Source organism: Danio rerio, chromosome 22 (genome assembly GCF_052040795.2).
Source record: "Danio rerio strain M-AB ecotype USA chromosome 22, GRCz13ab, whole genome shotgun sequence".
Classification (NCBI taxonomy): Eukaryota; Metazoa; Chordata; class Actinopteri; order Cypriniformes; family Danionidae; genus Danio; species Danio rerio.
Genome location: NC_141042.1, coordinates 10819720 through 10835066, shown reverse-complemented (window position 1 = coordinate 10835066; position 15347 = coordinate 10819720). Strand labels below are relative to the sequence as shown.

General features: G+C 39.0%; 1 protein-coding gene and 1 long non-coding RNA gene across 2 annotated transcripts in view; one reads left to right on the top strand and one right to left on the bottom strand.

Moving 5' to 3' along the window:
* Positions 1 to 5544: 5544 nt before the first annotated feature.
* On the top strand, positions 5545 to 9495 carry LOC147838445 (uncharacterized). The gene is made up of 3 exons (XR_015521727.1): positions 5545 to 6870; positions 7479 to 8217; positions 9075 to 9495. It is a non-coding gene; the product is annotated as an uncharacterized LOC147838445 (long non-coding RNA).
* Positions 9496 to 10817: 1322 nt separating this feature from the next.
* Positions 10818 to 15347, bottom strand: part of ccdc71 (coiled-coil domain containing 71) — a 28984-nt gene continuing 24454 nt past the window's right edge. Inside the window, 1 exon segment of the mRNA NM_001044710.1 lies at positions 10818 to 13383. Within this exon segment, the coding sequence (NP_001038175.1) occupies positions 12305 to 13342 (1038 nt within the window). The 5' untranslated portion in view covers positions 13343 to 13383 and the 3' untranslated portion in view covers positions 10818 to 12304.

Genomic DNA, 15347 nt, shown 5'->3' with positions numbered 1-15347 from the left:
GAGTCCGATCACCACACTGTGTGAAGACTTGTCTGCAAAATCAAGCACATATTGCTCAGAATGGGCTGCAGGGACTTTCAATTTTCAATAAGCACACATTCATGCTATTATCAACTCATTATGTTTAAGATCTTGCTTTAAAAATGAAGGATCTACACTGCCTGATTGAGATACAATGTAAGCTGGGTTTCACACCGGACAACAAGTACTGCATTAAATATCGTTATATATTTCCATCCAAAAATGTGAATTAACTTTATGCGCAAAACTGGATTGTCGTATAAAAGACGTGCGAATAAAGCAGCGTTTCCAACCAACGATTCAAAGCGAACAAAATCGTCACTTCCTGATTAACTTGCGCCAAATATCAACAGTAAAAACAGAGTTAGCTGCAGTAGGAGAAGCTGTGTCAATCTTTTCTTCAGCTAATAAATGACTTGCGCCTCAGAAGGCAATCTGACACGCAGTGAACGCGCAGTGGCGTTTGAAGGTGTCAGACACGGATCACAGACGCTCTTGATTCTGGAGGTCATTATTAATATAATAACACCAATACTTAAATGGTGAGGCATTTTAGAATGACCAAAACCACATTTCAGATGTTTTACAGTGTGCTCAGCCTGCTGGTTTGTCCATTTACAAACATTTTCATCATCACATGATCTCTTATCACAAAATCACATGACCTTTTTTATTGCTCATACTGAAATTTGTGCGGTAAAAGTGTTTCCATTGTAGTTTATGCGCATCTTTTCTTAAAGAATAAAAAGTTTATCCTACTCTTAAGTTTTCTCAAAACTTATGCACATCATGTCGCATAAAAATAGGTGGATGGAAACATAGCTACTGTTCCATTCCATGTCTTTATAATCCTAATGAAATCTAAATTTACAATAACTTTGCAAGTTCACATTGTTATTCTTAAAATGAATGAATGATGTGTGCAAGTTAGTCAACTGAAACAAAAAACAATTGGTAATCTTCGATAAAAGTCTGATCATTTACTTTCTTCAGTTGACATCAAATTGAGGGCTGCCTCTTACCATTAGTTTGCTATAAGGGAATGATGCGTAAAAGAAAGCCCCACTTCAAATCAATATTCTGTTTCAGTAGAAAGAACATCAACGTAGTGAAATAAAAGTCTCAGCAACTTCCGGATCATGTGGACTTTAAAAAATTTACATTTATTTTACCACAGTATTTTCAGAGGATTTTCTGCGCTCGCCTGCTGTTCCTCATGGCACTTGCTTTTAAACGGCCTTTCATGTATTACACTTGAACAACCAACTTAATTCTATTTAGCTGACTGTATTTTAATTAAATTACATTATTGACAGTGTAAATGGAAACTGATGAATTTGAAAATAGCCATTTTTTTGGCTATAAATAATAGCCATTTGAAAATAGCCAAGTTTTCACCGGAAGTTTAGCAGTGGCTCGTATCAAAGTCCCTTTAAGACAAGTCATTTCACTTAGCGGACATCTTTGAAACGCCTCTCTGTTTTCACCTCTCTGTTTTTTTTTTAAGTGTTCGACTTACACAAAATCTGCAGAAACTCACGTCTGGTCCAAGCCCCTAACCTGGAGTTTTGTCAGTCTATAGCAATCAATGATTGGCTCCTGTACTAGAAGGCGGGCTTTATTCACCATATAGCGATCGACGATTGGTTCCTGTACTAGAAAGCAAGCTTTATTCACCATATAGCGATCGACTCCTGTACTAGAAGGTGGGCTTTATTCGCCATATATCGCTCGACGATTGGCTCCTGTACTAGAAGGTGGGCTTTACTCGGCATATAGCAATGGATAATTGGCTCCTGTTCTAGAAGGCGGGCTTTATTCGCCATATAGCGATCAACGATTGGCTCCTGTATTAGAAGGCGGGCTTTATTCACCATAAAGCGATCGACAATTGGCTCCTGTACTGGAAGGCGGGCTCTATTCACCATATGGTGATCAATAATTGGCTCTTGTACTAGAAGGCGGGCTTTATTCACCGTAGAGCACTCGCCGATTGGCTCCTGTACTAGAAGGCGGGCTTTATTCACCATATAGCACTCGCCAACTGGCTCCTGTACTAGAAGGCGGGCTCTATTCACCATATAGTGATCAATGATTGGCTCTTGTACTAGAAGGTGGGCTTTATTCACCATAGAGCACTCGACGATTGGCTCCTGTACTAGAAGGCAGGTTTTATTCGCCATATAGCAATCGACAATTGGCTCCTGTATTGGAAGGCGGGCTCTATTCGCCATATAGTTATCAATGATTGGCTCTTGTATTGGAAGGTGGGGTTTATTAGCCATATATCGATCCATGATTGGCTCCTCTATTAGAAGGCAGGCTTTATTCACCATATAACAATCGACGATTGGCTACTGTACTAGAAAGCAAGCTTTATTCACTATATAGCGATCGACTCCTGTACTAGAAGGCAGACTTTATTCGCCATATATCGATCGACGATTGACTCCTGTACTAGAAGGCAGGCTTTATTCGCATGTCTTGTGTATCCTATAGTCTTTGCTCATATAGCCTATTGTTACCAAAACAACACAAAAGCATTATCTAAAAGGCCAAATTAGATGTGTTGTTACAGTGCCTAACCATTATTACTGGTTCAGCCATCAGTTTTTCTCTGCCAGCGGCCAGAACTGGACGTCCACCAAAACCACATGCCCAGAAAACAGACGTCCCAGAGGCCTCCGTGAGCCGCCGAGAGGCACGTGGGCTCTAAAGACACTGCGCTCCTTTCAGTAATTCAGCAATCTGAGGATCTCTCATGCCAGCCAGAGTTCCTCAAACGCCAATGAATGAATGCAGTGATGGGAGCAGAAGTTTTAAACCGTCAGGCCTCTTGTTGGTTCGATGGATTTGTTTCAATCTCTTCATATTTATTGGTGACCGTGTTGAACTGTTATTATTAGGGTTGCAGTTATGTGTTGCTACCCCCAAGGATTTATAGCAAAACACATATCCGAGTACAAACAGTAAGTCTGAAATTTGGTAAATGGTAAAACTCGCAGACCAGTGCATCGTCCAGTTTTTTTTTCTCATAGCTATTCATAATGATTTCACCAAAAAAACAGACCCCAGTCCTAACCTAAATCCAAATATAGGATTGGTAGCACATTCTGACAGTTAGCATTACCATTTAGTTGTGCGTTTCCCAAAAGCAACTACTTAAGCCAAGTAGGGTTGTAAATTGTGTCATTACCAACATTGTTTAACAGTATTAACATTAGTTTATATGCATATACTCACCTGAAACCTGGAGTTACAGTGTAGTAATTTTAATCTCAACCTTTTTTATGTTATGTGTGAAATTACGAGCAACTGTATGACATCAACATTTCTAAAAAACATTGCTTTAACGATGAATATGCAACAAACGGTTGTGACTAGCTAGTTAGTTTCTCCAATAACGCATCACATACTATATTGTAGTTCAGCAAGCCTATACATAATTTTTCTGAAAGCTGAATTTCTCTTGGGTGAACAGATTATTTAATTAATCAATTAAAATGATTGAGAGGTGGAACTAAGGAAAAATAAAAATAACAAAAAATCATGATAGCGATGATTGCCTATTTTAAATGAAGAGCGTAAACTGGACTACGTGTATGAAATCTTCTATGAGGAGCTGATCACACTGAATGTGCAAAAAGCGCGGATGTTAGATTTTTATGTCACTCGACAAAAACTGAATCAGCTGCCTATTGTGCGCGAGTGCTGTTGTTGATTTTAGTATAATTTTAATATTTAATAATATTGTGATATTCAAGATTTGTCATACAGGTCTGGATAACTTGAAACAGCGACCACTAGTCTCTCCTCAATCTTTAAAAGTCTCCATCACCTTGACAACACAAACACTGCTGTCACCTCAACGGAAACCCTGCTAATGTTTTCATTTGATTGAAGAATGAAACATAATAAAAAAAACATGACTGATGTAATGCATTTTTTTTTGTCGCTTTTTTCATAAGCGCATGGCGCGCAATGTAAAAAATTTGAGGCACATCAGCCGGTTAAAATGCAAGGCACACAGTGCGCATAAGCAGCATGCAAAATGCTCGCAGCCGTTAGTAAGTAATTAAAAAACCCATCTCTTAATGCAAAATTGGTGTGATCGGTCCCTTAAGGCCTGTGTACACAGAATTTTTTGCTCGCGTTTTCCGTCAACGTTTAACACCTCATGACTATATATAAAGGGCATCAATGTTATCGTGCACACCAACGCGCAAAACGCAGGCGCAAAAAAAAAGCGTCATTTAAAAAAAAAAGCGCTCAAGCGCAAAACTGTCAATGCGAGCGCACATTGAAGAAGATTCCCAGAGGCGATATGAAAGTTTAGCAGCTTATTGCTCTTGTGAACAATAATCATTTCTTCATCGCTAGAGCTGGAGCTGCTGCTTGAAACATCCATGCTTGTTCGAGTCATCAGTAACTTTAACAAGCATAGATATGAACAACAAGCGTGTGAACTTCCTCTCCTTCTCTTCTTCTGTGTTATAAGCGGGGTGTCAGAAGCTTAAAGTTGTGTAGCGCCATCTAACATCGAGTGATTTTTCCTCTTCTGCTTGACGCCAGTGAAAATCGCTTGGGTTTGAATATGAAATAACGTCTCGTAAAACATTTGATAAACGCAAATGAAAAGCGTCCTCGTGTTTAGGAGCCTTAAGGGTGCTTTCACACCTGCCTCATTTAATTCAGTTAAATCGCACTAGAGTTCGTTTTCCCCCTTGGTGCGATTCGTTTGGGAAGGTGTGAATGCAGCAATCGTACTCTAGTGCGCACCAAAAGCGGACCAAAAAAAGCTTACCAAGACCTTCTTGAAGAGGTGGTCTTGGTACGCTTTCAAACGAACCCTGAAACCGTTTGTTTATGGTGAGAATATGATTCGAACTAAAACAGACCTAACCGCAAAAAGTACAGTGCCTTTTGGGACTAATCCAGCTGCCGTTGAGCCACTACACTCTCAATGAAATGGTAAAGAATTTAAAACTTATTAATACATATTAAAACTTTTTAACATTAATAATAGCCTACTGAGTGTCTGATGTTGAGTTCCGACTTTCATTTTAAAACAATCTGCAAAGTTTTTTTTTTTTTTCAAGATCTGAGGTAAACTATCTAGTACTGCTTTCAATAGTGTGACAATAAATGTCACATAAAATGGTATTTGAACTAACATTAGGAACATTTAACCATGAATAAACCACACAATCTGTACCTGAGGTGATCGTTGGCATAGTAGTATGACGCTGTTGTTCTGCCGCAACATCGCGGAATTAGAAACTTTGCATAGCGCGTCACAGATGGTTAGCACAAAAAGTTAATTTAACATGGAAAAGATACCTTTTGTCACAGCGTGTAGTTTGGGCAAGGTGGAAAACAATGCCAGGTTGTTTGAAACTAAACACTGTGTCAAATATGGGTTGAAAGGTGTATTTTAAATGCAATACAAGAATATCCCATTGTTGAGTTTGTCCATATTTGATTGTGTGGGGTAAAATAACCCAGCATTGTAGTGTACAGACAAGCAAATGCTCACTGTAAGGCTTCTTGAAAAAATTGGATCTATAATGAATCAAGTCCATCCAACTTGAATTGCTGCATGCAACACTGAGACTATAAATCCCAACAACCAAATTTGATGTCGGTAGATATATTATGTTATCCTGGACCACAAAACTAGGGTTCAAAATGTGTTTTTTAAACTCCAAAAAAATTATTCAAATATTAAGTAAAGAGTCACATTTAAAAAAGATTAACTATGGCTGACACAAAATTCAGAAAACATTTTGACTCTCTTGACTGAAAAAAAAATCTATCCAAAGGTGTTATCGTGTTCCATCCACAGTTTCTAATTACAGATATTCCCCAGCATTATCATCACTTTCCCTTTCACCAAACTCAATTTGCCACAGCGTTTAAGGTAGCAACTAATTCTAAGAAAAGAAATCCTACAAAATATGGAGTGCAGTGCACGGCAATTATTGCTTTATGCAGCTTTATTTTAATCTGCTGAGACTGGCGTTTCTCCAAATTCACATGCTCAGACCAGAAAAGCCAGAGAAAATGGAGGCCAACAAGAGGCCTATGGCAACTTTGGAAATTGCAGTCCTCCATGACAGATGGTTAAAATGCTGCGCAGGCCAATTATATCTTACCAAATTCATAATAGCAACACGAGAAAGCCTTTGTTGAAAGATGCTGCATACTGGCTGGAATTAGCCTAATGGTACACGAAAAATTAACAGTTTGAGTTACTAAAACGCTCTTCTGTTCTATACGAGACCCCAGAATGCAAAGAAATGGCAAAATATTTTTGAGATTTCTAAAGATTGAGATTTATTGAGCTAAATAAATAAGCTCTCCATTGACATGATTTCAAGAGTTCACATTTAGATATTGCTTGATACTAATTGCAGGGTTGGCATGCAGTCCCAGGAGAGAACCTTGAGCTTGGAGATATTCAAGCCCAGGACTCCCTCCTGGTCATAAAGAATGAAAGGGGGTCTGAGATCAGGTAGGTCTCAAGAGCTCCCCCTGGTAAAAAAGGAAAAGTCTCTTATACAATGAAGATAAGGTGAAATGTGCTATTCTAGTCTTCGATTAATCTGGTTGGTTTATCGATGACTGCAGATGAGAGACCAGCCACATTCAATCAAATCACGTGCTCCTCTCGAAATTACTTTCAAGAGATCACACTTAGATAATGCTCGACTATGATAGCAGGTTTGGCATGCTGTCCCGGAAGAGAACTCTGAGTTCGAAGATAGATGAGCCTAAGGTTCCCGCCTGGTCAAAGAGCATTAGGAGGGATACAAGATCAGGTATTTATCGAGAGCCCCCTCGTTCGCAGTGTTGGGCAGTAGCGTCGCTATAAGTAGCTTAACAACATTTGCCAGTAGCGTCGCTATTTTCTAAATCAAATAGCTTTCTGTAGTGAAGCTATTATTTTAAGCAAGTAGCGTCCACACAAGCTACAAAACGAAAGATAGGGAATGAAGTTTTAGGCAGGATATTTATAGACATTTTGGAATGATCCGATAGGCTAGCTAATGATTAGCGATTGGGATCAGCTGTAGTCGATGATATTACGTGATCCTCTCGAAATTTGTTTTCGTTTCGTAAATTAGTTTGTGAAACTTCACTTATAAAACGTCACTTGTTAGGATTACTATTTGGCCAAGATACAACTATAGAAGATCTACAATTCTGAAATTAATAAGAAAACCCCCATTAAATTGTACAAATGATTTCTTAATGTATATTACTAAGTTTTAACATTTGCAAAATATCTTTAAAAAATAGGATCTTTACCTAATATTCTAGTGATTTGTTATCTAATAAAAATGTTGACCATTTTTGGCTATTCTTAAAATAGAACTACACAACGTAAGTTTTGTTTCAGGGTCACATTTTTTTTATTCAAAATTATTTCTCACATCTTCAATCCGCTTGTTAAGTGGTGACGTGTTTGTGACGTATGTAATACTGTTTCCGGGTCCAAGCCGCCATTCACTTGAGTGGAGAAATCATTCGTTTATGATCACTTTTTATTCATATCGCACATTAAAGTTAATTTTACATAAAGTCAGAGTGTACACAACAATCTCTGGGCTTGCTGCATAACAAATACCAAAATTTTAACAATTTATAAAACAATGAATTACTTTCTGGCCATCGGATATTTGGCATGGACATATATATTGCGATCGTGACTTTTGAAAGTATTAAATCTCTTTGTAAACATTTATTATTACCATTTCATGAGTCTCCCCATTCAGTTGAATAGAGCGATTGGACCCGGAAGCCGCTCCGCGTGACGTCATACTTAACAAGCGGATTGTGAGATCTACATAACCCATAGTCTTGAAATTGTGCACGGCCAAGATGCTTCTCATAAATACGTTAAAAGCGAGTAGATTATTAAACAGGTTAATAACCTATTTTGCTTGTATAGGAGCACTAATCAACAAGCAAATCCTACATTTGAGAATGATGAGTTGCAAGAATGTCAGATATTTTTTCATCCAAATATGTAAATTAGACGTATACTCGTTTCCGATGGCTCATTTCCACTGACTGGTACAGTACGGTACGGTTTGGGTCTGTATGGGTCACCTTTATCAGGCTTGCATTTCCACTACCAAGGGTACTCTTTTAGTGGGCGTGGTGTCAAAAAGACAAAAAGTTTTAGTCGACGTCATTCTCACTCAAGAAAATGTCTACAGTAAAGCTGTACGAGTCGCTTACATATTATGAGAAGCACTTTCCACAAAACAGATGCTGTATACACATAAATACTTGTGTATAAATGTTTATTACTAACTTTTTTATAAACATGACTTGATTATAACTGCAGATCAATGACAGCAATTGTGTAAAATAAATAATGAACATATATATATGTTACCAACTACAGAAAAACTACACACAGCAGACATTTCGTCCTTATTTAGGTTCAAAACAACACAAAATGTAGCCTACAGTCAGTGAAACACAGAGTCTCTCATCTGTCTTTAATCTTCACCAGCACATGTATCCTCTGTTAGAGAGTAACTCCATCATTCTGAGTTCATATTAGTCCAAAAGGTGATGATAATAGTTAAACATAGCAGTTTGTTCACGTTTGCTGAAGAAATAATGCGCTCCTTTTTTCCAGCTTCTCCTTTGTTTTTCACGCTTTACTCTTGATTTGTCAGTTTCTGACAGGATCGGGTTTTAAAAGCACATCAATAATCAAGTGCACGTTATTATCATCAGCTCAAGAGGTTGCTATTTAAGATATAGACAAGCGGCAAACGCAAGAAAGCGAAACCGCTCGCGCTTCAGCCTGGCTCGTAAAAAACTAAGGGGCACAGGGCTCTACTTTTAGGCATTGTGGCTGTTCATCAAGATGGCGACAAGGTTTGTTTGAGCCCGGGTTGACCATGGCTCGTTATTATATGTATACACTGTAATCTCTCGGCTCGTCGGCTGTGTATTTTAAACATGGCGGGTTTTTTGTTTTCATTCCGGCTTGTTGCGCAAGCGAATGACGCATCTCTGTAAACCAATAGCGTTCAGCTGTGCATATAGCTTTGCCTTTTGGTGTTTAGTACCCTTTCAAAAGGGTGCCGAAAAAGTTGTACAGTATGGTTCAGTATGCCTTTTGACAGTGGAAATGGCCATAAAAGCGTACCGAACCGTACCACTCAGTGGAAACGGGCCATAAACCATTTTCAAATAGTTTTCATCCAATACTCAAAATAATGACCCTTGCTGTTTGTTCAAGCTACTTATTTCAAATGAGCTGAAACACAAATCTTAAGTTTTTTACAGCTTAATGGTTTCATGTTCAATCCACTTACATTTTTAAAAACTGATGAGTTAACTTGATTCCTTCATGTTGTCCCAACACAAATTGATTGTGTGGAACCCAGCGTTTTCTACAGTGAATGAGCACAAATCGTCACTTCTTAAACCACTGGCAGTAAATATCAAAAAGAAAAACGCAATTCGCTGTGGTAGGAGAAGCCGATGAATGCACAGTGGCTTTTAGAGGCGTGAGTCATTCTTTGGGATCACAGTCGCTCAAGGTATTTCTCGAGGAAATAATACTGAACTGCTTTGATGACAGACTTTGGCTGAGGGATTTTAGACTGACCAAAACTACATTTCAGATGTTGTGTAATGTGGTCGGTTCGCTAGTTTGTCCAATATTACTGTCTCATAGCGCCCATTTTTGCATATCTGTTAAGAACATTTATGCGCATGCTGAGATTAGTTAAATATATTTCTATAGTTGGTTATGCACGTGTTTCTTATCGAATAAAACGTTTATCCTACTCAGCAGAGCGCATAAATATTTCTTATGCGCATTTTTTAAAACATTATGCACATCTTAGCATTTCAAAGAAGCATTTTGTTCCAAAATGAACAAAACAGGAGGATGGAAACATCTAGTGTCTCTCATCAGTTGTGAATCATTTTAATGCACGATTTATAAATGAGGTCCCACAAATGTAAAAATCTTCTCAGTTGTTTAATTAACAAGGATGCTGCATCCTCTTTGAGGGTTGATTTTCAGAATGTTTCTCATGCAAGAGAATGTCCTTGAGCAAATGCCATTTTTGTCTACTCACTGATATATTCAAGTTGTCAAAACTATTAAAAATGTATTCATTCATTTTCTTGTCGGCTTACTCCCTTTATTAATCCGGGGTCGCCACAGTGGAATGAACCACCAACTTATCCAGCAAGTTTTTACGCAGCGGATGCCCTTTCAGCCGCAACCCATCTCTGGGAAAAACTATTGAAATAAGAAGATAATTAGATGTAATGTGAAGGAAAACATTTGATAATCACTGTAAATAATATCTAAGACTCTGAATAATCTTCATTTCCTCTTAGGTTGCTCACACAGCAGTATATGACATAATACTGCGCCATGAGTTTAATGGCAACAACATTAATATGGCTGAACACCATTGTTCTAAAAAAACAATTAAACATGTAGTAACCACAATACATCAGCCAAATAACATCTGGCAAGTTCATTAGCCAAACAGCAAGTCATTTATGGTTGCCAAGCAACTTGGCATATTAATATTAAACATAATTTGTTCCGTTTTCTGCAGATGAAAACTGCTTTGAACGTGGCTCTGCGATTCATTTTAACAAATGTTCTACAACAGCATTCAAGATCATTACCCATGACCAAGATTTAACCATGCCAATCCTGCAGATGTGTTCTTATCGTAAACGATACATTGTATATTCCAAGTGGCATCACAGAAACTCCAGAAACCCACACCAAACATTTCTCAAACATATTTTAATTCACAACTTGATAACAGTAACTAAAGATACAACACTGACATTTACAGCTTTTGAGTGTCACAGATTCAATGGGGTGAAAATAAAGAATGATTCAAAAGGAAAAGAAAATCTGCTTGACGTTTGAGGGTGGATGAAAGACTTTTAACAGGATTTAAAACGTAAATTTCTAACAATATTTCGTTTAACAATTGCCTCGTGGCACCGATAAACTGCTGCACTGCCATCATCTACTTTAGCCTGAAAAAACGAAACAAAAGAACCACAGGCCTTATGAATTTCAAATGCGAACTTAATTCTCACAGATCTCTTCCTCCAAATATTCATTCTGTCGTGCCCTAGAAAGACCGCTCTATGCACATGAATCATGAACATCCTCAACAAATTAATCCTGGCGAGAGAAACTTGATATTGTGAAGATGTAAAGAATGCATTTCAATTTGATACTACCTTCAGAACTGGATCGAGATCATATTCAGAGTCAGGTTAAACAATCCAAGATGGCCTCAAATGATCAAACATGACCCATCAACTCCTAGATGTATGGAATGAACAATATACATAATTAACTGCAGGATGAATGACAACAGCATTTTCCCATTCAAGTGTCTGAGGTACGTTCAACCAATGGACAAACAGGTCCACTGCTTGACGGGATGACGAGAACTCTTGCAAGACTTGTGGTCATGGCACCAACAAAACTTTAAAGAAACAAATACCGGGGTTGGCACATTCAAAGAAACAGAGGAATTAATGAGAAGCGGAGTGCAGAAACAAGTACATTGAGATGAGGAAAAGTACAAAGATTCAGTTATTTTTCACTCTTAAAGTATAAGGCCATTTATTTTTGCCCTGAAATTAAATTAATATGCAAAAAAAAAGTGCCCCCAATTTGAACATGTTAGAATCTAAACAAAAATATCATATGCAGTCTATGCCGGCAGACTAACATATTACAAAACTGATGATGTCTAAAAACTTGGGCGACGTTGACATCAACAGGATCCAAGGACGTAGAAAAACCATAAAGACCAACTTAGGTTAGGCTATCGTTGTCTTTTCAAGCAGTAGCATGTAATAAATCACTCTACAAATTCAGTCTGTTCCCATGATCCAGTAAGACAGCAGTCCATGCCCATAGAATTCCAACAAAAGGAGCATCCCGGGAACTGCATAGTCATAAATAAGGGTTTGTTCATCAGTCCAATCCTTCAGAAGTTAGATAAAAAGACACAACTTATAAAATAAAAAGGTAGGTTGGGATGTGTTGGGGAAACAAAATACTGTGAGAGCAGGAACAAAAGAGCATCCCATCTTTGGATTATGATGTCAGTAACTACTTGACGATAATGCAAAATTTGGAGGTAACTGCAACGCTCCCATCCAGAGTTAACCTAAGTTTGTTTCCAAAAATCTCTCCCAAACAAAAAAAAACTTAAGAGAAAAAGAAAACAGAATCCCCAGAAACAGTCTATACAGAGTCAACAAGGGGATGGATCTGTATCACAGGCGACAAGTTCACTTGCAAGATTTTCTGTGCCTTCCTCCTCAACTCCTCATCTGTGACTGAATCATCTACTTTTATTACCTTGCACTCGAGACCATTGTCATTCAGTCTAGAAACATCTTGGCCGTTGGTGAGTGCCGACTGGGACCAGTTGAAGCTTGGGAAATGGAGTCTCCTTACTGAACCATTGTCCAGACCACTGGCCATCACATCAGGTTTACCTGACACAGCTTGGATTTTTTTATAAATGCTACCATCTTTAAGACTGAACCCATTTTGGCAGACCACTGGGGCAGAGTCTCCAATAAGGGCATCTTCTACTTTGAACGGACATGACAAAACTCGTTTGTTGTCCAAGGCAACTACGTTTGATATCTGACTGCCGTTTTCTGTGGGAGAGTGTGGAATCCCGGAGAGATCCGGTGGTCGTCCCAGAGCAAAACTGCTTTGTGAATCAGCACCAAAGTGAATCTGCAACCTCGCAGTGTGGCCTCCAGTCAACCCCTTTATGTTTGTTAGCTTGAGGCACTGCTGTGCTTGAACAGAATGTTTATCTAGCCTTGTCGATGCAGTGTTCCGCCTAAGGCGGTCCACCGAAAGATTGGTAAGCAGGATCTTGGGTTGGTTTTGGAGAATGTCCTTTTCTGCTCGAGTAAGCATTGAGTAATTTACATCCTTGGACTTGCCCAAACCTTTGCGTCCTCCACGCTTCTTGCAAGGTTTCTGCACTCTCTGAACCTTGGTAGTGCTAATCCTGGAGGAAATTGGCTCTGTAGTGCAAGATGTGTATCCGTACACATCTTTGCTCCGCAGGATCACAGGTTTCGCTCCCTCTTTCCTTAGCTCTTGAAGAAAGGACGCCATTTGTCTCTCTGTGTCCGTCAGGTCCTTGGACATGGGGTTAAAGACCCTTAGGGCCTCTTCAAGGGCAGTGTGTCCAGCTGGGGCAAATCTGGCCCAGGAATGGACTACCCTCCCCATGCCCTGATCTTCACAATTCATGGTGCACCTTCACAGCTGGTATGCATAAGGACTTCAGGTGTCTGTGAATATGAAAAGAATATTAGAAAGATGATTTATAGAAGTACATATGAAACAGTTTCAGTGTCTAGTATGAAAAAGACAAAGTCAAATGTAAATTCTGCAACACCAGCACCAAAAAGATTACCAAATGTATGAGTTTTAAACAAGAGTATCCCAACTGCAGTTCTATACCAAACACAGAATTGGTCAAGGTTTTTATTTTGGCATACTCAAAGTAAAGAACAGTAGACAGTCTTCTGTACAAGATGTGTATCTAATATAAGGTTGGGTAATGTCGACCAATTTGGCATAGTATGATGTCTAACATCGCAATGGACGATGGCATCATTATCATGTGTTTGACAGAGTGCGCGTGATGTGTCTAAAGAGCGAGGAGGAATCCGGGGGTGAGAAGGGTGCGCGACTTATTTGAGGATCGGGAGGGAACGCGCGATTTCCAGGAGATTATCACTTTTTTACGGGCATTATGAGTCCCGCAAATGCATAGACTCCTGGAACTTCCGGGAGTCTTGGGATGTCAAAATATCACGTTTAACAACTATAGTGAGACGCAGTCCAGCAGTACATCCTTTATAAACTGTCCGACATGCCCTTCTCTCTGGAGCTCAGAGGAGTGCATGACAGTTTGAGGCTGTGTGTGTGTGTGTGTGTGTGTGTGTGCGTGTTTGTGTGTGTGTTTGGTCACGTGATGTGCATTTTCAGCGAACGGAGGGCTGTTCATAAATGCTAGGTAAAACATGGTGTGGATGTGGATCATTTTCGTTCTAAAATGCCATTTTAATACTAAGACGTATTTGTGTAAACGGGGCCTAAAGCAGGTCGCACACCAGAAACGACGCAACACGACGCGCACATGACAGTTTAAAGTATTACACACTTGAAGCGCACATTCGCATGATATTTAACATGAATCTAATCAGATGGCGCTCTGTGGCGCAGCTGAAATATAAACTGCGTCCTGAGTCGTGGCTGGGCGCCGCCGACTTACGCCGCCGGTGCATGTACCCAGATAGAAACCTATGTTTAGATTTCTAAAATGCATGGCACTGCGTGGTGTTGTGCCGAGAGGCGCTTCTGGTGTGCGACCTGCTTCAGTGTGTGTTTTTCGTGAGCGGGTTTGCAACGGGGAGTGGCGGAGGATCGGCGATGTCGGCTCAGCATCGTGTTGTCTATTGGCCATCGGCGATGGACGATGGCATCGTTTATCGGCCCAACCCTGATATAATACAACACAAATAATCCAACTAGGTTGGCCATATAACAACAAATTGTTTGTCTAAAAATCCTGTAATGATTGCACTAAAATACCCGCACAAAAATACTCAAGCAATTTTTGCCTAAAGAAGTCTGGATGTGCCTAATTATCTTTCTTTATCAGTTTTAGGTCAAAACAGTGTCATATCATGACACAACTAGACAAAACATTCTTGTAAGGCAGTTTGGGCATCTTTAAAACTTAATTTTAAACAATCTTCAAAAAAATACATCTACAAAAAACTGGCTTTCAAACTATATTTTCTAGTTCCAACATGCCATCTCCAAATTAGTCTTGATCCTTTTGTGATAAAACAAAGATAAAATATAAATGATGATATGTGAAAATCCCATCAAACTGAAATATTTTCAAAAATGTAATACTTGACACTTAAGTGCAGAATGACCAGCATTACACATTGCTTGTAAAAGCGTAATGCAAACTTCTATGCCTCATTAAAAAAACTAAATGATCTGTGAGATTAATTCTATATTTTGCAATTATGTACCAAGGGAAGCATGGACCTTTTCATCGAGTTTGCACCTAAATTTCCCAATGTCTTACCTGGAAAAATACAACAACCCAAAGGTGGATTTCAGATTTATTTGAGAAGCTACTATGATGCTTAAAATGTTTGTACCACAGCATGTGTAGTTTGTCTCATCTGAATTTGACCAATAACTCATAGATTCCCAGTTTTGATTCCAA